Source organism: Sminthopsis crassicaudata, chromosome 2 (assembly GCF_048593235.1).
Source record: "Sminthopsis crassicaudata isolate SCR6 chromosome 2, ASM4859323v1, whole genome shotgun sequence".
In the NCBI taxonomy this organism is placed as follows: Eukaryota; Metazoa; Chordata; class Mammalia; order Dasyuromorphia; family Dasyuridae; genus Sminthopsis; species Sminthopsis crassicaudata.
The window spans coordinates 230983384-231007286 of NC_133618.1; the positions used below are offsets into that span (position 1 = coordinate 230983384).

Consider the following 23903-nt stretch of genomic DNA (forward strand, 5'->3'; position numbering starts at 1 on the left):
CTGAACCTATTATTATATTTTATATAATTATAAATTTGAATAGTATGAATTTGCATACCCATGAATCACTTCTGGAGATTTATTATTTGCACTCTCACCTGTGACTTCAAGAAATTGTAGTGTGTGCAGCAGACACACCCTGGTAAAAAAATCATCTCAACAGGCTAAATCAGGTTGAGGGTAACGAAAAAGCCAAAAAACTTGTTAGTGAGCTAGGGGAATGCTCTTCCCAAGCCTGTGAAGTCTTCCTCACAGCAGAATGGGTGGATGAGAAGGATTTGTTTCAATGGCAATGAAGGTTGCTACAGCAGGTTCTATGAACCGATTAAGACTTAGAGCTTAATCAGACATAAAAAGATGGCAAGGCCATCTGATGCATACCAGACCATTCGGTTGTACTAAATTTTGTCCTGCAGTGAGACTATGAATTTTGTGTAACTCTGCATGACTTAAACCCAATTCATGAACAAGGAAAGACATCACTTGGTGATGTCATTGGTCTTCTTTGAAAAAAAAAAGGACAAATGTGGGGGAGCTGGATGGCACAATGGATAGAGGGCTTGGCCTGTAGTTAGGAGGTCCTGAGTTCAAATTTGACTTCAGACGTCTAACAGTTGTGTGACCCTGGGCAAGTCATTTCACCACAATTGCCATACCAAAAAATAAAATAACATAAAATAACTTTACAAAAACAAAGGACAAATAGCAATTTGCCTTCACAGTATGTATTTATATTCCCTTCTAGATTGTAACTTCTTAGAGAACTTGGGAGCAGAGAAAGAGCCTTGAATTTGTAGTTAAAAGAACTAGGCTTGAATTTTTAGCTGCATCCCTCCCAGTTTCAAAAATCTGTATGTCTCAGATTTTTTTTGGGGGGGGTATCTGTAAAATCAGGGGCTTGGAACCAGATTTTTAAATTTCATTTTATTTTTTTGCTGAGGCTGGGGTTAAGCGACTTGCCTAGGGTCACACAGCTAGGAAGTATTAAGTGTCAGACAAGATTTGAACTCGGGTCCTCCTGAATTCAGGGCTGGTGCTCTATCCACTGCGCCCCCTAGCTTTAGCCCGGAGCCACATTTTTAAGACCTGTTCCAGCTCTAACTCCTGTGACTATGAAGAGTGGGGGATAAAGTCAACAGCTACTTTTGGAGGAAGAGGTGGGAGCACCGAACGCAGCAAACTATTACTTGCAGAAAGTCACCCTCTGCTAGACTAAGTTTCGAAGGCGACATTTCGATCCAGAGCCTCAGATTGATCCAGAACTCTCTCCTCAACTCGGGCCACTAAAAAACGCAGGCTGAAACACAATGAATTCCCCCAGCTTCCTCCCCACAAGGAGGGTGAAAGGGATATTGCTCAGTCCGCATTATGTCGACACTCGTCTCGGTTTGGGGATCCTACGTCTAGCTCCGGGCAGATACCAAGTAGTTCAGTGGGAGTGGGGTGTTGGGGGGGGGGCGGTGTGCATGTTGGTGGGGGGAGGGCTGTCCAGCATGTCTATATAAAAAGCTACCCCGGAGCAATTCTGCAGTAACAAGCAGGCAGAGAGGGGCCAGGAGGGTCACGAACAAGTGTGAGCCCTCCCCCGATGGCTAATCACCACCTGCCCTTAGCATCCTCGGGTTAACTGGCCCTCTCGGGCCGCAGAGCAGAGGCCGCGATCCCGGAACTGCAGCTCACTCCAACACAATCAACCAACAAGCCCTCCCCCGACAGCTCCGACCCTCTACGCTCCACCTCCACACAGCTCCCTTCCCAGACTGCTGGCGCCCCCGCAGTCCCTCTAGTCCCGCCTCCCTCCTCATCCAATGGGCGGCCCTCCGGTTCTGACATTTGGGAGGGGGCAGAGGTAGGCGGTGCGACGCGGTGACGTATAATGCGCGTCGGGAGAGAGGCGGATCGCGGTTTCCGTCCCGCGGAACTGTTGCCCCCAGCCTCTGAGGAGGAGGAGATAGCCGCCGAGGCAACGTCGCCGGAGCCGGAGCCGGAGCCGGAGCCTACACCACCCCGTAGCCATCACCGCGGTCCGGCCCGGCCGCCGCCGCCGCCATGGGGGCCGTGCTGGGCGCCTTTTCCGTAGCCAGCTGGGTGAGTGGGGGGGACCTGTTCGGCGGCGGGAAAGAGGGCGGACAACCGCTGACCCGAGGCTGCGGACCTCGGGGGGGCGGCCCGGGCCGAGTCCGGCCGGTGAGGTCGCCTTCTCGTGGCCCGGATACCCCCTGTCGCGGCTTCGCGGTCCGGGAGCAGAGTCTTTTTGTAATGTTTATTTACTCGGCCTTTCGCCCCACCCACCCGCCGCGCCGAGTGCTGGGGCCTGGGAGGGAGGGGGCGGGGGGACACCGGGAGGTGGGCTATTTGTTTCTTGTCCGCTGGCACCTGGGGGAGAGCTCCCGGAGTTTGGGCGCCGGCTTCCCGCTCCCCCTGACATCTGTCTGGGAAAAGGTCGGAGGGGAGAGCTGCAAGCCTTTTTAAACGCCTGCTGTTCGTGCCTTTTGGATCGCATCTTCAATGGGGGGCAGGGGACGGGGGAAGCAGCGTTTATGGATCCCTTCCCGCGGGTCCCTTTGGATTTCCTCTTGACATTATGGGAGGAAAAGGAGCAAGAATGTGTTAAGCTCGCCCAGTGCCCCAGATGTGCGAAGCGAATTAAACATTATTGCATTGGGTGCCATTTGATATCTGCCGTATTGATCTTAGTTAAAAGAAGAAAGTGGAAAGGTTGAGAAACAGGAATGAGTTAGGAAAAAATAAGAATAAAGCGCACTTATGTGGTGCCTTAAAAGAACTTAGTAGGACACGTGCCAGCAGTGTTATTAAAGCCGCGTTAAGGACGAACTTTGTGACCTGCTTTTGGTCCCGGAGCGGCGTGACCACTGCCTCTGGTTCTGGGCCGCTGGGTGGTGCTTCCGGCTTGTGTTCGGCCGCGATTCGGGCGGCGGTGATGGAGCCCCGACCTGGGGGAGTCGCGGGCAGCCGCTAGCTGCCACTTACCTGACGTTTACCCCATTTTCCTCCTCTGTAAAAGGGGTGGAAGGCGGTAATCGCACCCACTTCCCAGGGCGGTTGTGAGAATCCAGTGAGATGATAATTACGAAGCCCTTAGCACCGGTGCCCGACTAAAGTAATCGGCTAACGATGTTGTTGTTGTTGGCAACTTGTCTGGCGCCGAGCTTCCTCTGTGTGAAATATAGGTAAGTAATGTTTAACGCTGGGGAATTTTTGTGTGGAGAGCGCTCTGTCAGTGCTGATGCCGAGTCTGAGAGGAATCTAGCCCAGGGCTTTATCCCAACGGAGGATTTTTTGATTGAGTTGAGTTGGTTTGGCTGATATGTGTATGTATCTGATAAGTAGGTTATCCTGTGGTGAGTCTTCCTTTCCCAATCCCAAAGCCACGGTGCTACTGATGCTGCTCCCACCCAAACCTCTCCATCCTGGTCTGGTTTGAGCTGGCTATTTTGTTTAGAGTGCTGATGACGGCACTATACTTACATTGCAGTTTAATTCAATCCAACAACACTGTTAAGCCCTTGGAGGCTAGGAGCTTGCCGTCTAGCTGGAGTAGGGAAATAACCAACAGGTGCCAGATGATAAGGTAGCGGGGCTACCGGCAAGGTTCTCCGGTAGAAGGGGGTGCTTACGATGAGTGTTGAAGAAAACTAGGGATTCTGAGAGAGAAAGATGAAGGGAATCGGGGACGGGAGGGGACTTGCCTGGAGGATGGCCCATGTGAAGGCACCGGCAGCAGATGGAATGTTATGCATATGTATGGGTAAGAGGAGGCATCATGACTAGACTTGCCCACAAATCGGGAACATTAGATTTTAGCTACCAGCTTAATAATTTTGAGCAAGTTTGTTTCCCTCTCCTGGATCTGTTACTTTATAAGGTCCCTTCTCTCCCCCAAAAAGGTAGTTGGATGAAATGACCTTAAAGATTCCTTAACCCATCGGTTTGTTTCCCCCCCCCCCCTTAAACATAGAAGTGTAGTATCTTTAAGGGCAATAAGATAATATCTTTGAGAAACATTGCTGGTTTAGGGAAAAAAGAGGTACTTTAATTGGGAGATGAGAATCAGATTGTACTTTACCATTTCTGACGACTTTTCTCATCAAAGCTAAATCTTGGACTATTTGGAAATTATTCTTGTCTTCCTACTTTTCACCAGAGCAATTCTGTCTCCAGATGACCAGGTTTGAGACTTTTAAAATCACAGGTGAATGACTGGTTTAATTTCATCTTCTTTCTTTGCCAAGCAATTTGAATACTATATAACCGATTTCTGAAGGTGGAAGATAGTGACTTGCTTTTATAACTTCATGCTGCTTTAAGCTCTAGTATTGAACCTCTAATTTGAGGAATTCTTAGTACAATGCAGAGAATTTTGGATTAAATGTCAATACATTTTATTTTCTTGTCCTTCAGCTACTAATTTGCTGTGCAGTTTTGGATAATCTTCCTATCCCTAGGTAGATTTGATGATAGATTAAATGCTCTTTACTGTCCTGCCAATTCTAAAATTCTGTGATTCTTTAATTCTAAATCTAAATCCTATGTTAGCTGCTAGAATCCTATTAGTCAAAACTAATAATATCAGATTAAACTAACATATTTGAAGATCTAGTTAGTTAAATAATTTCATTTGTCAATTAAAATTATTTATTGAAAGTAATGGTAGTTTTTGCTTTAGAATGTCAAGTTTGATGGTTTATTTGTTTTAGTTATTGTAAAAATTAGATACAAAATTATTTATTGAGAGATCTATAAACTTAAGTCATTAAGCATTTATTGGGAGTATTTATTTTTCCTTAGACATGACCTCAAACTTTTTTTTTAGCTTTGTAATTGGGAGATTTGTAAAGTGCTTCTGCAAATTTTTTTTTTTTTTTTTTGCAAATCTTAAAGTACTATGTAAATGTTGGATATTGTTATTATTCCTACTTTATGATTTGAGATCATCTGGAAAGTGCCAAAGACAGCAAGTCATAATTTACAGATCAGTTTTGAGGGCCTTATATCTGTCATCATCATTTGTTGTTTTAAAGTAACCACATATTCAAATGTAAGGGAGGCAGGGAGGCAGTAATGCCAACTTGGAGGGGCAGTCATTCCTTTTTGGTTGTCATTAGAATAAAATTATAGACTTTGCACTGTAGGCTAAAATTATAGACTATTCCTTTATGGGAATGCATCAGAATATCAGGTTACTGTAGGAGTGTATGAATCAGAGAGAGATCTTTTATTCATCAAAGACATATACCACAAAGTGGAAAGTTATTGTAAGAATTGTGCAGAATAAGTAAACAACAAAGAATTAGGGAATTTTAGAAACTTCATTTGACTGAGAGGAAATTGAGGCCTAGATTGAGTACACATACTTGAGGTGATGGTAATTGATAGACAGACCCTGGGTCCCTTCAAAACTATTCTTTCTAATAAATATGAAATTGCATATGGAATGAACTAAGTATTGCTATTTCCTTAATCTGCAAAATGCAAGAATTTATATTTTCTGTGACCAATTATTAGGATCAAGACTAAGGTTAGGTAATATAGTTTGGTTCCCACAGTGACATTTTTAATACTATATTTTATAAATAACTACATAAGTTGCTATGGCCAAAAATATTTTTATGCAGAGAAAATTACTTTTTCAATGCAATGTAGGTATTTGTTTTGGGATAATTCAAATTATATATGCTACAATGATGAGTTAAAGTCTCTGACTGTCACACAGCTTCCTAAGTGTACAATAATGAAAGAAAATAAGTTTTATTGATAATTTTCCTCAATTTAGAAAAGGAAAGGGGGCAGCTAGGTGGCACAGTGGATAGAGCACCAGCCTTGAATTCAGGAGGACCGGAGTTCAAATCTGGTCTCAGACACTTGTGTGACCCTAGGCAAGTCACTTAGCCTCAGCCTCAGAAAAGAAAAAAAAATTTTTTAGAAAAGGAAAGAGACATTTCCAGACTTTTGTTAGGGTATGTAAAAAGATCAAATTGATTTCATTTTGTCATTGATTCTATTTTGTGTTGCTACTGAAAAATACAATTTAATTCTACTTTATTATTGAATTTATATTCTATTTTAATTCATTCTGTAACTACCTGAACCATATTTCATTGTCTCTGAGTTAACTTCAGAAATTTGAGTCAAAAAATTCAATTTTCCCTCGCTGAGTTACTTTAAAATTCATTTGTCTGATAAATTAACACAAATAAATGCATTATATCTCTACAACCTTGCATACCTAGGTACAAATAAGGAAAATTTTATCTTATTAACAAACTTTACAGAATGCAAAAGGGTGCCAAAAGGGTCTGTTATCTCTATTCAATTTACTGAGCAGATTAGGACTCTTATCAATAAATCTACAGTTGGAAGAAGGGGTTGTTGCTAGTCCCTAAGTCCAGCTAATGATATTGCTTTAGTCACCTATGATACTGCAGACTTTGTAACTAATCATATTTGTTTTCCAATGTGTGGTATTTCCTGTTCTTTGTTCTCTTATACTTTACAAAACTATATGAAGACTGGTAAGCCCTACCTCATAGTCTTTGGTTATTCAGAGAGGCCATTAGCCTAATTTATTGGTTATTGTTAGCCAAGTAAATTGATCATACTTGAAATTTTGTTTCTCGGCTCATTTTAATTTTCAAATTAAATTTTTGCTGATATTTTTGCTTAAGTCACATTTTCTCTTTGACTTAAAATTTAGAAGTTCAGCTCTTTTTGTAAATTATGCATTGTCAAAATTAAATTTAGAAGTTCAGTTTTTCTTTGAAATCAATGGTTTTGTTCTTATGTCAAGGAAACTGATTATCTCTTGTCCTTTAAGAACGTCTGGCCAGTTATCTCTTGTCCTTCTAGGAAAGTATAGTTTGTTATCCATGTACCACTGACTAACTTTGCAGGTGAATGCAATCAATCACCTTTTACAATGGATAGTCTTCCTTTTGTCTATAAAAACGATCTGTAAGCCCAACTTTGGGATCTTAGCTATTGAAGAGAAGTTTGAGATCCTATTTATGTATGCTTTGCTAAGAAGTCGAAAATTCTTACAATCATGACACATGCTAATATATATATATATTTTTTTTTAGTTCTGCCAACTATTAGTTTGAGTGGTGGTTGAGATGTGGTTACAGATAACAGCCCAGGGCAGATATAATCTATAAGCAATGAAGGTTATTTAGCATCTGTCATAACCTGAGAGTTCCTGAGAGCTATGGGTAAAGGAGACCAGGGATCCATGCATCTCTGTTTAGTCATCTAATGAATATGATCTTGGAATGCTGTTTGATAACTTCATGCTTTGAAACAAGTCAGCCTACATTTTTGAGATAAACATATGTGATTCATGTTACATCATCTTTCTGGAACTCTCATTGTTAGTTTTGGGCTGAAGACTGGTAAGGTACTGAGTTCTGATAGCTTTTGGATGAATTGAAATCAAAACCGCTCTTCCTTGTAAAGCAAAACATTTGACAGCTCTAGGTAACTAGGTCTATCAAAAAACAAGTAAAAAATCTTTACAAAGTGCTTTCCTTACATCGTTATCCCCGTTATTTATTTATTTTTGTTGTTGTTGTTTGTTTGTTTTTAAATAAATAAACTATGGTCACACAACTAGCTAGTAAATGGGAGAGTCTTGTGGCTCTAGGTTTAGAGCTTTTTTTACTTGATATCACATTATCTTCTAAACAAATCTTTTTAAACTAACAAAAATATACCTGTGACATTCTCCCAATACATTATAATCCTGTTATTACACAGATTTGTATTCTCTGAGTTATATAGAAATGGAATTTATATAACAAAAATGTAATAAAATATAGGTTTCATATGTAATATAAAGGAGTTACACTGTATTTGACATATTATTTATATATACATATAGTGTGTGTGTTTTTACATTTTGTTTTCTTATATTTTCTTTGTAGATTCCATGCTTGTGCAGCAGTGCATCATGTTTGCTGTGCAGTTGCTGTCCTAATGCCAAGAATTCAACTTTGACTCGTATTATCTATGCCATAATTCTTCTCTTGGGCACAGCTGTTTCTTTTATTATGTTGACAGAACCATTGGATGTACAGCTGAAGAAGGTATTTGGAATTAAAATTGGCCTGTAATTTAATAATTTATTATCATTTTAAATTTTGGAATAGCTACTCATTGGGAAAAAATTTAATATATAATGTCTAGCGAGTTTTAGTTGGCGTTCTAATTCAGTATTGTCAAAATTATATTCCTAACTTGCTATTCTATTTGATAATATTGATGTTAATAGAATTTTTTCCAAAATATTAAATAGAAAATGATGCCAAATTAGTGAGATGTCTTGGGGTGAGAGATAAAAAAAAGTTATTTCCTTTATTTTGCTCTCATAGTTCCCTGCTCTCCTTTCCCTTCCAAGATATATTTAGTGTTTTCAGTAGACCCTTTGAATCATGGTATCCACTAATTTATTTCAAACTTCAAAAAATGTTCTCTGGTCAAATGAGTTTGGGAAATGTAGGTCTAATTGTGTGTGTGTGTGTGTGTGTGTGTGTGTGTGTGTGTGTGTGTGTGTGTGTGTGTGTGTATATATATATATATATATTCACTTTGGGATGTGTTTCAGGGGCATCATGAAGCTCTCAAGTTTTACTTCAGAGGTGAGAAAAGATTGGGATTATAAACATATTCACACTTTTGACCTGACCCTGTTAGGAAAGAGAAACAAAATGAGAGATAGTCACCCAAGTACTCTGTTTTAATGTGTGTAAATTTAAAATGAGGTAGTCATCTAAGCACTCTGTTTCATTAAGTATTTAAATTTATTCTTCTAAGCAAGGCTAGTACTTCCAGTGTTAGAAGCAATGGTATATAGCTGAGAGAGAACTACACTAGACAGAAAAGAACTAATTTGCCAAAAACAAAGACTTCACATATGATTCAGAAAATTCAAGTTATTAGAATATTTAGTAATAAGAGTGCCATAATGATGCTAAAAAAAAAAAAAGAAATTTATGTAAATCTCTGTATTGAAATAGAAACAGGATACTTCTATCATCACAATTAAAGGACTTTGAGCCCATTTTTGTCTGAAATACCCAGAACTCAGGTAATGGGATTATTTTATTATTTCTAGAGATTAATTGATAAGATGATGCTTTCTTAAAATGGAGTACACAATAACATTGGAATATCCTTTTTTTTTTCCCCCCCCAGATTCCTGGATTTTGTAAAGGGGGATTTAAAATCAAAAATGATGATGACACAACTGATATTTGTGATGCCCTGGTTGGTTATAAAGCTGTCTATCGGGTCAACTTTGCCTTAGCTATCTTTTTCTTTCTATTCTTTCTACTGATGTTAAAAGTGAAAAGTAGTAAAGATCCAAGAGCTGCAGTGCACAATGGGTATGTGTCATACCATAATGGTTTTTATCAAATATTCTTTGTCTTTCTGCCCATATTTTCCATACTACCCCAGTTTCTATTAGAATTTTATAGGGTTATAATGTAATATATAGTGTTACATTATTGTAATAGTAATATTGTTATATTAGTGTAATATATAATAATGTGTTTATAGTGTTAGTCAATGGTAAATATAGCTATTTGGCCTAGATAACTTTGGTATAATGTATGTGAGATCATTTGATCATCATTTTCTTTTTTTTTTCCCTGAGGCTGGGGTTAAGTGACTTGCCCAGGGTCACACAGCTAGGAAGTGTTAAGTGTCTGAGACCAGATTTGAACTCTGGTTCTCCTGAATTCAGGGCTGGTGCTCTATCCATTGTGCCACCTAGCTGTCCCCTGATCATCATTTTCAAAGTCAGGGAATAGTTAACCTGAAAGGTATTTCCCAGGTCACACCTTTCTTTCTTGGATTTTATATCATAACTACTTTTGCACCTGAAGGAAAATAACCTTGACTACCAAGACCATTAGAATGAAATAAATCCAGAAATATCATAGTAGGGCATAGATAATCAAAAGCATATTTAAAAGTCAATGACCAGGACAGGAACAGATTAACTGATTAACTGAGTTTTGTCAAATCTGTGTATATATGTGTGTGTATATCCTTCAGAGCCATAGGGGTTTGGTTTTACTTTTGCCTTGTAAGTGTTGGCTATGTCACCTATAGAAACCAGAGTTCCAGCCAGCCATGCATTTCTGTTTTAGCTTATTCCCCAACCTAGAAATGATTTATCATATTCCTCTAGTCACAATATTGTTGTACATAATGTTAAATCCACTCAACTTCTGGTTGCCTGGGTTGATCTAATTTGCAAATTACCAACCTGGATTTGGTGTGCATAGTTTCTGCCCACATTTTCCCTTATGAGCCCTAGCTATGACATTACCTACTCCCTCTTCACCTTTTTTAAGGGATCATATGACCCAAAGTATATCTTTTTGTAAGCCCAATATTTTAAATTCAGAAAAATACCTATAAAAGATCCAGTACTTTTATAGATGTTACCTATTGCTATTCCAATCACATTTGCTACCATAGAAAAATAGGAAATAGACCTTAATCTCTGTTCATTGTGTGTGCTGTAAGAGTGTAACAACATGGAAACTATTAAAACAGTAACTAAAACTGTTGTGAGAGATATAACAAAAAATACTGAAGCTTTTGTTTAAAAATTACACCTTTTAAGATTCAGTGCTTCTTCAAGACTTGGAGTTAGGCATTGACTCCATGAATTTATGTGCTAGGTTTCATTTTTGAGTTTACTTCCATAAGAAAACTGTCTTTCCTTATCTGTAGTATTATACATGTAGGAACCATAAATATCTGTTCATATATATCTGCTTGAATCTTGTCTTTTTCTCGTTTATTGGTAACTCACCTTGCAGCTACATATAAATGAATAGTGAATTCTAAAATCCTTTTAAAAATCTTTTTCTTTTTTTTTTAAACACATGTTATTTCTTTAATACTAGTATTTCTAGGATCATAAACTTTTTTTAGCTGGAAGGGACTTTAGCAGTAATTTCCAACCCCTTCATTTTGTAGACGAGGAGAATGAAATTTAGCAATGAAAAAGGACTTGCCTAAAATGATATAAGTAGCAGATTCAGTATTAAGACCCAAGCTTACTTGACTTGACTCATAGCCCTAAAGGAGTGTTAGACTGAGAATCATTTCTTTTTCTTTTTCTCTCTTTTTTTTTTAGCTTTTTATTTACAAGACATATTCATGGATTTTTTTCAGCATTGACCCTTGCAAAATCTTCTGTTCCAACATTTCCCCTCCTTCCCTTCACCTCCTCCCCTAGATGGCTGGTAGACTAATACATGTTAAATACAATATATGTATACATAGTTGTAGAATTATCTTGCTGCACAAGAAAAATTGGCTTTAGAAATAAGGTAAAAATAATCTGAGAAGGAAAAGAAAAATGCAAGTGGACAATAGCAAGGAGTGGAAATACTGTGTTGTGGTCCATACTCATTTCCCATAGTTCTTTTGCTGGGTGTAGCTGGTTCTTTTTATTACTGGACCATTGGAGCCGATTTGGTTCATCTCATTGTGGAAGAGAGCCACATCCATCAGAATTGATCATCATTGTTATTGAAGTATAATGATCTCTTGCTTCTGCTCATTTCATTCTGCTTCAGTTCTTCTAAGTCTCCAGGTCTTTCTGAAATAATCCTGCTGGTCATTTCTTACAGGACAATAATATCCCATAACATTCATATACCACAATTTACTCAGCCATTCTCCAATTGATAGGCATCCATTCAATTTCCAGCTTCTAGCCACCACAAAAAGGGCTGCCAACAAACATTTTTGCACATATGGGTCCCTTTCCCTGCTGTAAGGTCTCTTTGGGATATAAGCCCAGTGGTAACACTGCTGGATCAAAGGGTATGTACAGTTTGATAACTTTTTCATAGTTCCAAATCGCTCTCCAGAATGGTTGGATCCATTCACAGTTCCACCAACAATGTATCAGTGTCCCAGTTTTCTCACATCCCCTCCAATATTCATCATTATCTTTTCCTATCATCCTAGCCAATCTGAGAGGTGTGTAGTAGTACCTCAGAGTTGTCTTAATTTGCATTTCTCTGATAATCATTATTATCATTATTTGGAGCATCTTTTCATATGGCTAGAAATATTTGAGAATCATTTCTTAATCTGTAAGAATCCTTCTACCTGTGTTTCAATAGGTCATTAACATCTTCCAGATTTTTTGTTTTATGAGCTAGTCTTATGACCAGAAGTTTGCTATGAAATGGTGTGACTAATACTACAGTAAGGTTTGTAAGAGGCTCTAATTGCATTAGTCCAAAGTGTATCCACACTGAAAATCTCAGATCCCTGAAATATTGGAGAATTATGATTAAGTACAAAATTGGTAAAAATTGAAAACTTCATTTATCAAATAATGGAAAATAATGACATGTTATTTATTGTCTTTAGACACCAGTCCTTTTGTCAATGCTTTATTTAACTAGGCACTGTGTTTCTGCTTTTTAGCTGTTTTTACATGAGGACAAGAACATTTCAGAGAAACATTTTTATATTTTAATAGGTTCTGGTTCTTCAAAATTGTTGCCATTGTTGGTCTAATGGTTGGATCTTTTTACATTCCCGAGGGTCCATTTAGCACAGGTATGATTTCCAAATTATAAAATACCATAGTAATAAGTTTATAACATTTGTGAAATAAATGGAGACTAGGTTTTTATGGATATTTATAGCAAATGGCCTGGAAACAGTCTAGTTTGCTCTTTTTCCTTGCCATGGTTTAAATACTATATTTATTAGAAGTACTTTGTAATATGGATGAGTTAATAATATAACTCATAGCATAAGAACTCCAATACCTTTATTTTTAGGTTTTTTTTGTTGTTGTAATTTGATATCGTTAACATACCTTGAGTGATATGTATGGATTTCTGGTATAGGTTAAGTAATAGCCAAAACACCCAAAGAACTCCCTGATTTTCTTTGTCATGTATATTGGATTTGAAATCATTTTGATTGTCATGTCTTACCCTATAATGTGAACTAAGGAATTCTCCTTTTTATTTGTAGTGTGGTATTATACTGGAATGTGTGGAGCCTTCTTGTACATCCTCATACAGTTGATACTGTTAGTGGACTTCGCCCACTCTTGTAATGAGAATTGGGTTAATCGAATGGAAGAAGGAAATGCTAGATGCTGGTATGCAGGTAGGTGTCTGAACTGTCATTATTAGAGTATGTGCAAACCATCAAGTTTGTAAAATCTCATTAGTTGTTTTTTTTTTTTTTTTTTTTTTTTTTTGAGGCTGGGGTTAAGTGACTTGTCCAGAGTCACACAGCTAGGAAGTGTTAAGTGTCTGAGACCAGATTTGAACTCGGGTCCTCCTGAATTCAAGGCTGGTGCTCTATCCACTGCACTACCTAGCTGCCCCCCCCCCTCATTAGTTTCAAATGTGTAAAAACCATTGATGAAAAGTTTGGATTTCTTAAAACTATTATTTATTTCCTAGTTCAACCAAATCTCAATTGAATTTTCAGAATGTTAAGCTAGAAGGGACTTTGGAACATAGAAGGTTAAAACTGAAAGAGACCATCCTAACTCATTTTATAGATTTCCCTGAAATATGGCTATCATGGAAATAGGTTTCACATGATTTAATACATATAATTGACTTATTGTTTACATTTTAATTTGGAGGTAAGGGAGAGGAAGGCAGAGAATTTGGAATTCAAAATCTAAAAAGAAAATACTACTATTTTTTTTTTTTTTTTTTTAAAGAAAGTAATGAACTAAGTTCAATAGATAAAAAAGGGAACAGAAAAACACCAATTTTGGCAGAGGAGATTCAAACTCAAGCCATTAGGGGAGATTGCAATGCCTTAAACTATTTATCTCAAATACAGGTCTTCTTACAGGTAATAATTCAACTGGATTGCTAAATGTCTGCTTTTCCAGCCCAAGAAATCAGAATGACAGAATGATGTAGTGTATAGTTTTAGGTGCTTGATGAATTCGAGCAAAGTAACATGTTCTTATAACCTTGGGCCTTCTTATGTTTCAGTTTGTGATCACTGATTATATAAAAAAATGAAAGCATGCATCAGTTTATGCACAGGGGAAAAAGATCCTTTCCTAAATCCTAGTTGGTTTCTGCTGCAAATTGTGGAAGTTAACATTAATTTTCTGTTTTGTAGTTTTACTGTCATGTACAAGCTTCTGCTATATCCTGTCCTTCATCGGTGTGGTACTCTTGTTTGTATTTTACACCAAAGCTGATGCCTGCACTGAAAACAAGTTATTCATCAGTTTAAATTTGATTTTTTGCATTGTGGTATCCATTGTCTCAATCCTTCCCAAAATTCAGGTATTGACATATTTTTTCTTAAAATTTCCTGCTGAAGTGCTTTTTTGTTAATAGTTCGTTTAAAAAAAAAAAATCTATGACTTAAATACCTTGAATTTTTCTAAAAGTTTCAAAAAGCCTAAATCCCTGCTGGGATCCACTGACTTTATTTCACCTTGGATAAGCCATTTCTCTTTAGCTAACTGCTCTCTGAATTAGGGTTGTATTTAAATATTTAAGATCTCTTTTAGCTCTAAAAATCTGTTTAATCTCTTATGGGAAAAATAAAAGGGAATTATTTGTAGGTTTGTATAAATATTTTTATTCATATGATTTTAAATAACCTGCTTTGGAAATGAATTCCCAATCCCTGGATGATTTAGGCAGACTAAATCTCGTATGAGAAATGTTGTAGAAGGGATACCTCCATTGCATGTTGCATTAGATCAAGAGTTCTTAACCTGGACCTCCACAATCTTGTTTTAATTTTTTTTTAATAGTCATTAAATCACTATTAACTTTTTTTTTTTTTAATGCAGTCTTATACATTAACATTGTAGGAAAAATTTTGCTGATAGGTACTACTGATAGACGGAATCATCAGTATGCAAACATCTAGAAAGCAAACCCAAGATTTTTATTATATTCTTAAGCTCAGACCTGAAATCCTTGATAAACTGTATCCTGTTTGGGCACCAAAACATAGTGTCCTGACTAGCTCTCTGGAGAATCTTGGGACCAGTCTTGATCTTAGTGAAATAGTGAAGGAGGCAAGAGAACCACCACCATGGATGGTCTAAGCTGGAATCTTGTCATTTCCAGTCCTTAGGCCTTAGAGGGTAGGCAGGTTCTTAACATATAGCTTAAGGAAAGTAGAAATATATTAAAGATAATTACATTTCAAAGCTAGGTTTGTTGAGATTTATATTTCAAAGTTATTTTTGGAGAGTTAACAGTAGACTAATTGAAAGAAGGAAAATGTATATGCTATAAAAGATAACCAAGAGCCAGAGCTTGGTTATGGACATATTAGTAATTTAGATTAGTAATTAGAATTTCTCGGGGAATTGGGGACCATAAATCAAGTATCATAAATTCATTTTGGTTAGGCTTGGTTCACTCTCCGTTCTTGCTCTCCTTTCTTGTTCTCCTCTCTCATAGATTCTTTATTTGTAAAACTGGAGATTTGGACTTGTCCTCTAAGGTTTTTTTCCTTAAAGATCTATAAATTTTTTGGATGGTCCTTTATGAATCATTAAAATCCCAAAGGTTTAAAATTATTACAGCTTTTTAGGGGAAAAAAACTGCTGATTTTTCTTACCTCATAAGTTGGTGTTCTTTAAAGAACACATTATTATTTTGAATTTTGTCTTTATGACATTTTAATAGGTTTGTTTGAGTCATAACAGCTGGAAAGAACTTTAAATATCTAAACCAGTTTAATATTACTGAACTGGAAACTAAAACTAAAAATGGTGAAATGATGTAAACCAAGGTCATACAGCAAGTTAGTAGCAGAGTCCAGGCTAGAATCCATGTCTTCCAACTCCTGTTCAAATAACTTATTATTTGTTAGAAATTCAAAATGTTAATTTAATAATGTACTAATGTGCCATAAATAATCATATAGTCCTAACATAATCAGAGTCCTACCTTTCTTAAGTAGAAGTCATATTACAATATTGCAAACTTCTAATAATTGAAACTTTACAATCTAAGACCGGTTTAAGATACCTAATATATAGTTCACATTTATGTAATAATTATAGTTCTTCTTATATAATAAGATCATGCCTTTTACAGTTCTGTGAGAGGTACATAAGTTGTACTGTAGTACCAGAGAAACTGAGGCAAGTGGAGACTGGTTTAATTTTAAAGTGGAGAGTTTAATAAGCCAGCTGACCACATGGGAATATGTTTCCAAAGCATATGGTACCAGAGAAACTGAGGCACAGAGCTTATAAGGTTTTAGCTAACTAGAGTTTATAAGCAAAATACAGAAGCTGAGTATGCAATTAGCTTAACATCTTGCAGCTGTTGCTATCTTTTGGGAAACACTTCAGAGACAGAACAGAGAAACAAAGGCAGGTGAGGGGAGGCAAGGACATTAGGAGGATGGGAGATATAATTCCAGGGAAGGACAAGCCTATTAAGATAAGAACATAACTTAAACCTTGACGGGATAGGAGACAAAATAAGAAAGCATAACTCATTGTCTTGTCAAGGACAGTGAAGTGTGTGGGCCAATACTCAAACTCCTGAGGGGAGGGAGGGATCATCCTGGCGAGGATAGAAATAGGGAATCGGGCATCTGTGTGATGTTTTTCTTTGCTATCCTTCATTGTGACACAATGGAATATAAAAAAAGGGGGAGGTAGGTTTGGAGTTTCAAGGTTCTAAACTCAATTTTCCCAGACCTAATTGCAAGGAGGGAGGGGGAGCTATGGCCTCTTTTCCAGGGCTCAACAGTATCAGCGGAATCTGTGTGGTTGGGGCAGTCACTAAGAGCTAAGATTTACTCTTTCCTTTACTTACTAGTTTGTGTTTTCATTTGAAGTGAAAAATTCTTATTTTTAAAGCTCTCAAGCAGAATACAAAACCACTTAACTGATATTTAAGTCAAGAAATTGATAAGTTTGTAAAAGTTAAGCAGTCTTTAAAATGTAATGAGATTTTGTTTTGGAAAGAGAGCCTAATATAGTGGAAAAAACATTGAACATAAGAGTCAAGAGACTTGGGTTCAAATCCCAGTTTCTCTGTTAAGTTTCTTTTCCTCTCTGATCCTTAGTTTTATCACCTATAAACATTTGTAAAGTACTACATAAATGTTAGCAATTTTAATACATATATGGTGTGTGTATACACATATGTATATATATTTCTCCCCTCTCTATTAAACAGGAATTTCAGCCTCGCTCTGGCCTTCTCCAGTCCTCAATTATTACACTTTATACCATGTATCTCACATGGTCAGCCATGTCCAATGAACCTGGTAAGAGTCAGTTAATAATATCTATGCTTATTGAAATGAAAATTTAGAGTTTTATCATATTGGTTTTGGATGAAAATTAGAAATAAAACACATGCAAAAATAAACTATTCCTGGATGATATTTGAAGGTATGGTACAGCTCTATATTTGCATACATGTTATCTCCTACTTTCAGATCGAACCTGTAACCCAAGCTTATTGAGCATCGTCACACAAAAAACCATACCGACCTTGACTCCTTCGAACACAACTGTTTCAGTGTCTACCATTGGTCCTCCATTGTCACAGAACAGGCGGTGGCTAGATTCAGAGAATTTCTTTGGACTTATGATCTTTGTCCTTTGCCTTCTATATTCCACGTGAGTTTATGAACCCAGCACGCTTAAATAGTGCCTCCACAGAGTATTTGATTTGATCTTCACAGAAAACTTGGAGCAGTTTTCTCTATTGTTAAAGTGAGAAACCTTGATGCCTCAAAGCCTGAAATGATTCATATCAGATGCCAGTAATGGCAAAGGCTTAAAGAGAACCCAGGTGGTCCATATTCTTTCTAAGCTTTCTAAGCTACAGCTTTCTAAGTTAGCTTCACACTCAGAATGAGAGAGAGAGAGAGAGACAGAGAGAGAGAGACAGACAGACAGACAGACATCATCTACAATAATGGGATCTCTACATGTAGTAGCATCTCCAAAATAACACAGTGAAAACCCTCAACTGTCCTTTCTAAAGGGAAGTATAAGGCTAGTATCTTTAAGAATACCTGGGTTCTTTACTTGTAATACTGACCCAACTTCATAAGCCTGTTGTTATAATAATAAATAAGCTTTGTCAATAGAGAATGTTAACTATTCATTTGAACATTCCCAGTTTGAATGAATCAGGAGGAATAAATTCCCTAGCTTCTCTGGACCAGTTAGAGAGATAGTTTAGGAGCTAGATTGCATTTTCCTTGCTTCTCTAATATATTATGGATAGCAGTAGTTGTATATATTAACGCATATGCTACCTGAATCAAGTGGTCTTATGGCAATCGACAACAACTGTAAAAAAAAAACAAAGTAGGCAAGAGTTAAGAAATTCCAAACCATCAGATAATGACAATTAAGTCATATCTCTTTTCTGATTTTTCTTTGTGGGAATTCATTTGCAGCATCCGTTCTTCTAACAACAGTCAAGTAAACAAACTGACTTTGTCTGGGAGTGACAGTGTGATATTGGATGATACTTCCTCAAATAGCCCCAAAGATATTGAGGATGGACAGCCACGGCGAGCTGTGGACAATGAGAAAGATGGGGTGCAATACAGTTACTCTGCCTTCCACCTAATGATGTTCCTGGCCTCTTTGTATATCATGATGACCTTGACCAACTGGCAAAGGTATAAGCCAAAAAATCAATTTTAGATCTCACAAATATTATAATTGCCAACAATATATAGTGACTGGTGGTTTTATAATGTCATTTAATCTTCATATTCATATGAAGAAATAGGTAGCATGTATCCTCACTTTATTATTCTTTTTGTATCACCCCTGTGATTTTATTATTATATCAAAGCTACCTTGTTTTGGGACCCTGAGATATCTAGGCCAGGATTACACAGCTAGCTTGCAGCAGAGGTAGGACTGAGGGAAGCTGGAGAGCACAGTGGATAGAGTACCAGCCCTGAAGTTAGGAGGACCAGAGTTCAAAGCTGGCTTGAGACATTTAACAATTCCCACCTGTGTGACTCTGGGCAAGTCACTTAACCCCAATTTCTCAACCCCCCCAAAAAAAGTTATAAAAAAGAATCAGGACTGGCACTTAGATCTTCTGGACTTCAAGGGCAATTATTAATCTACTGTGCAGTGTCACGTCTTCAGTCCTACTTAGTGAATTAACAAATGATGGCAAAAATTAAGTGACTTGTCTAAAGTCATACAGTTAGTAATGGTTGGGTCTAAAGATTCAAATGCTATGACTATCTCTGACATTGATGCTAAAACATTGGTCTTAGTTGATTGCTTTTATAGCTTCTGGAGACTTATTACTGGCAACATTAGTGATACTGCATGGAGTCTTTTCGTTAAGACAAAATCTTGGGAATTGAAAGTTATCAAATTAGCACTGCTAAATTTTGCCTAGATGCATCTGAGGAGGGAAAAATCAGAACAGACACCAAGACACCAAGCAGATTTCAGAATGCTAGCTTACCAAAATACCTTTACTCATTTGTGCATGCTGTATCAAAAATACTTCCATATCACTAGCTGGCTACCATTGGGGTGGCTGGTCCCTGACAAAGAGACCTCTGTATGAGGCTATTCTGTGTTCCAGCATTCTGATTAAGCATAACTCAGGCAAGCATACTCTAATAAAACATTTTCTTAATGGTTATGCCTCAACCATTTCCCCATGCATGGTTGCTATATAACTACCAGTCTCCTCCTAATTTATCTGGTTGCATTCTTGTCTTATCCATGTATATCTGTTAATGTCAATCTTATTTCTAATCAGTATAGTCTTGGCTATGTTGTTCCACAGAAAGCACTTTAGAGATCATCTAGTTGAAAATTGCTGTCAAATTGACGAATCCCTTATACTGTGTTATGTATTTGATTTTGAGTCAAATAATATTTGACTTATAGGTAGTTATAGTTACAAAGGATTGTGATTTCTCTGGAATAGGGAACTCTCTAGCCTGTTTCTTCTTGCCTCTGAGGCCAGATTTTTATCTACTGCACCAGAGAGGTCAAACTCACTCCAAGTGCAGTCTAAACCAAATTAAAATGTACTAGGAAAATGTTTAACTAATCAGTAAAGATAGAACACTACATAATGTTCATTTATTAAGTTAGTATGTGGAGTGCAGGGATCAGTTTCTATTTGTGTTTGACATGACTGCACAACACACCACACCACAGCTACCTCTCTTTGTAATACAAAAGTGAAATTTAGATTCATAAAAGTTGTGCAAACCTAAGATCTGTGCATAGTCTGTGAAAAGAAGGATCGTTATTTTCCTGACCAGAACAATGGCATATGGCATTTGAGCTGGAATTTAGAAAAAACTAGGAAGTAAAGATAGTAGGAATTGTTCCAAGCAAAGGCAGAAACAAAGCAAGCCAGGGACACTTTGTAGTTTGTCCCTAATTTTGTTTGATTCATAAAGTTCATGGTAGGGGGATTTGGGTATCTGAAAAACTTCTCCCAGGGACAACAGTTATGAAGAAATGGCTAAACTTCCCCAGGAAGATGTCCACTTCTTCATGAAGAGAAACAAAGGGAACAGCTCCCCTCCAAGCCCAAGAGCACAAATAGCAGCCTGTCTTGGCTCCTTAAGACTGAACTTATTTTGAGTTTGCTTTCAACCAGAATCTCTTGTTTAAGTGATAACTAATCAGTTGATGATATTCACTTCCTAAATATGCCAGGGATTTGGGCAACAGTCAAGAGTCCTGGGAAGTAAGGTGAATATTGCCTTAATACCCTCTTCTCTTTATAGACCTGATGTAGAGTTCCAGGCAGTGATCCACAAGTGGCCTGTGTGGGTAAAAATCGTCTCCAGCTGGTTTTGCCTCATCCTTTATCTCTGGACCCTTATGGCACCCCTTATCCTCACCAACAGAGACTTCAGTTGAACCTTCAGGAGTCATCACACAATTTTTGTGCCAAGAGTCAACATCCATGTATTTCGCTTCAACTAAAATATTAAGTGAACACTTCCCAAAAGTTTGGCTTTATCCAGGTATACCCAAGGTTACTAGATGATGCTTTGAAGCAGGATCTAAACTTTTCCTTTTGATATATTATGTTTATTTGTAACACATAAAGTACAAGGTGAATATTATTGCATTTTTAAAAAGGAACTACAGCTGTGCTGTGAAGAGAATTCTGAAAAAAAATATGTAGGTTCCTGCAGCTTAAATTTAAATTGTTTAATAGAAAAACATGAAGGGTTAGATACCTTTCTCAGTATATTCAGCTTGAAATACCTTTAGAAAACAAAGAAGAATATCCTACTTCACAATTGCTTTGGTCAATAGAAACCTTTTCTCTTGTATTTTTCCGACATTCCAGTATGCAGGTTTAAGGGGTGCACTTGCTCTTTCCTGAGGGAAGCCCTGCACACCCTTGCCCAGGCCAGGGCTCTCAGAACAGTACATCTCTTGCTTTTGTCACTTAGAAGTTCTTTTCAGATTCATACATTTTTACACTATAATATGATGCTGCTTGATCTCAGTCTGTGGCTTTGCCAAATATAATGATTTAAGTGAATGCTTTCAAGATTTAATATAAGTGGAAAATTAACCTGGAAAACTGTTCCTTATGTCCAGTGTAATTTCCACATCAGAAGAAAAATGTGTAAAGCAAAAATGCACGTGAACTTTTCTGTCAGCGCTTTAGCCATTTGCACTGTAACATTTGATTAAAAATATCAAGATTTTAAATAAATTCTACAGAGTCTTCCTTAAACAGTTTGCCATTTCCTTATCAGCAAGTTTGGCATAGTTTGGAGTCATATTGATGATTATATACTAAACACACATGAGAAAGGTGTTCATAGAAGGAATGAGAGATAACAGATGAGCCTCTTGAACTGTACTCTGGTACCTGTAAGATATTAAGCAAAAAGGAAATTCACCTTTTCTTGTGGAAGATTTGTGGGAAATAGGTGCCAAATTCATAGGATTAGAAGATGCAATGGATTTAATTGCATCTGGGAAAAGTCTAATTATGCCAATGAAATAACTCAAAATAACACATAGGAACCCTGAGCCTGTATGTAGCACTGTGTTTGAGAAAGTGAGGTTGTTCAGTGAATAGAGCGCCAGACCTGAAATCAAGAAGATTGATCTTCCTCAGTTCAAATCTGCCTTAGTCATTTAACTGGCAGCATGACCCCCCTCAGCAAATCACTTAACCCTGTTTGTCTAAGTTTCCTCATCTGTATTAATGAGCTAGAAAAGGAAATGGCAAAACTACTCCAGTATCTTTGCCAAAAAGATCCCCAGTGGGGTCATAAATAGACAAGATTGAAAATGACTGAAAGCACACTGCTGTTAAAGATGATAACAGAGAAATATACTGCGCTATAGTTCAGCGTCAGGGAATTATAATTGAATAGTAGAATACATAACATTGAGTGCTTGCCATGTGCAGAATAACATGACCCTTGCTCTGGAGGATGAGTGGCCCAAACAGTGTTTGCTATGGGAATTCAGACAGAAACATATTGGCTAAAGCAATTATAGACCTATGGATGTTGAGTGTAAGCTGGACCTTGAATTAATTATTTATTAATGTGCCTTCGCATTCAAAATACAAAACCAAAAATGAAACCATACCTGCCTTTGAGTACTTTACATTCATTTGGGAGAGATGACATGTACCTATATAAATACATAATTACTGTGAGGTGTCTGGAGGAAGAATATTGACAACGAGGTGGGGCCCTCAAGAAGTGGCATGTGAGCTGAGTTTTGAAGAGATATGGGGATTCTAAGAGATAGTATTGAGAATATATATTCCAGCTATAAAGCCTGGTCTTTGCAAAAGCACCAGCATAGGATATGGAATGTTGTTTGTGGTGAACAGCAAGATGATCAGTTTGCCTAGATTGGAGAGAGCATGACTGGGGCAGAATTAATAACACTGGAAGAGAGATTGAGGGCAAGTGATAAAGAGCTATAAATGCTAAACACAGGAATTCTGTATTTGTCCCTAGAGGTAACAAGGTACTATTGCTGCAGTTTAAGAGGAGGAATGACATAGTCAGAACTCTGTTTTAGAAAAGTCACTTTGGTATTGGTATGGAGGATGGTTTGAAAACGGGAGACTAGAACTAGGGAGACCAATTGGGAAGTTATCATATAGCCTGGGTGTGAAGTGATGAGGGTTCTAAGAGTGCAAAGAGGTATTGTGTGAAAGCCTTGGCACGAAAACCTGGTTATGTTTTATGAGGAAAAGTGAGGTGTTAAGGATGCCTAAGTTGTGAACCTGGGAAAATGTTAAGACCTACAAAGGAGAATATGGACCTAGGATTTAGACTGATGGGACTAAAAGTTATTCAAGGTAGGAAAAACATGACAAAAAAAAATTAGAGTTGTGAATACCCTTACAGGAAATTTTACCTGTTGGAATAAAGGCTTTTGGTGGGGCATGGAATTGTAATGAGCAGTGAAAGAAAAGGTTTGGGAGAGAGAATATGAGGATATCAAAAATCAGGAGAAGTATATATGTGCTGTATAGAGAGCTACAGAAATATAGTAAGACTTAGGTCAATAGATAGATGAAACACCTTGCCTCATTTTGTCCCTTCTATATAGAACTGGAGACAGTAAAGCTTATAGTATCTGAAGGTTTCCTTAAACACAGCCATTAGCTTTGTTTAGGTATAAATAAAATCAGGTGACATTACTTTAAACCATGAAAACATTTAAACCATAAAACATTCTGAATCATCAGCTGTTATGATGGCATCATCTCATTGGTTACTACTCAGCTGTCAATTCACCCTTTGCTTTGTAATGAAGACATTCTCCTATTACAAATAGGAAAATGACCAAGAATTAGTTCAGATGGCACAGACATGTTTGGTATCTACATTATAAT

At 37.4% G+C, this 23903-nt stretch overlaps 1 protein-coding gene across 1 annotated transcript; it reads left to right on the forward strand.

Annotated features, from left to right (window-relative positions):
* The first annotated feature begins 1411 nt into the window (after positions 1 to 1411).
* SERINC3 (serine incorporator 3) lies at positions 1412 to 21764 on the forward strand. The gene is made up of 10 exons (XM_074288519.1): positions 1412 to 2088; positions 7941 to 8102; positions 9211 to 9401; positions 12539 to 12618; positions 13045 to 13182; positions 14170 to 14339; positions 17220 to 17310; positions 17485 to 17668; positions 18460 to 18687; positions 20794 to 21764. The coding sequence occupies exons 1-10, from the start codon at positions 2050 to 2052 to the stop codon at positions 20927 to 20929; spliced, it is 1419 nt and encodes a 472-aa protein (XP_074144620.1). The 5' UTR covers positions 1412 to 2049; the 3' UTR covers positions 20930 to 21764.
* Positions 21765 to 23903: the final 2139 nt, after the last annotated feature.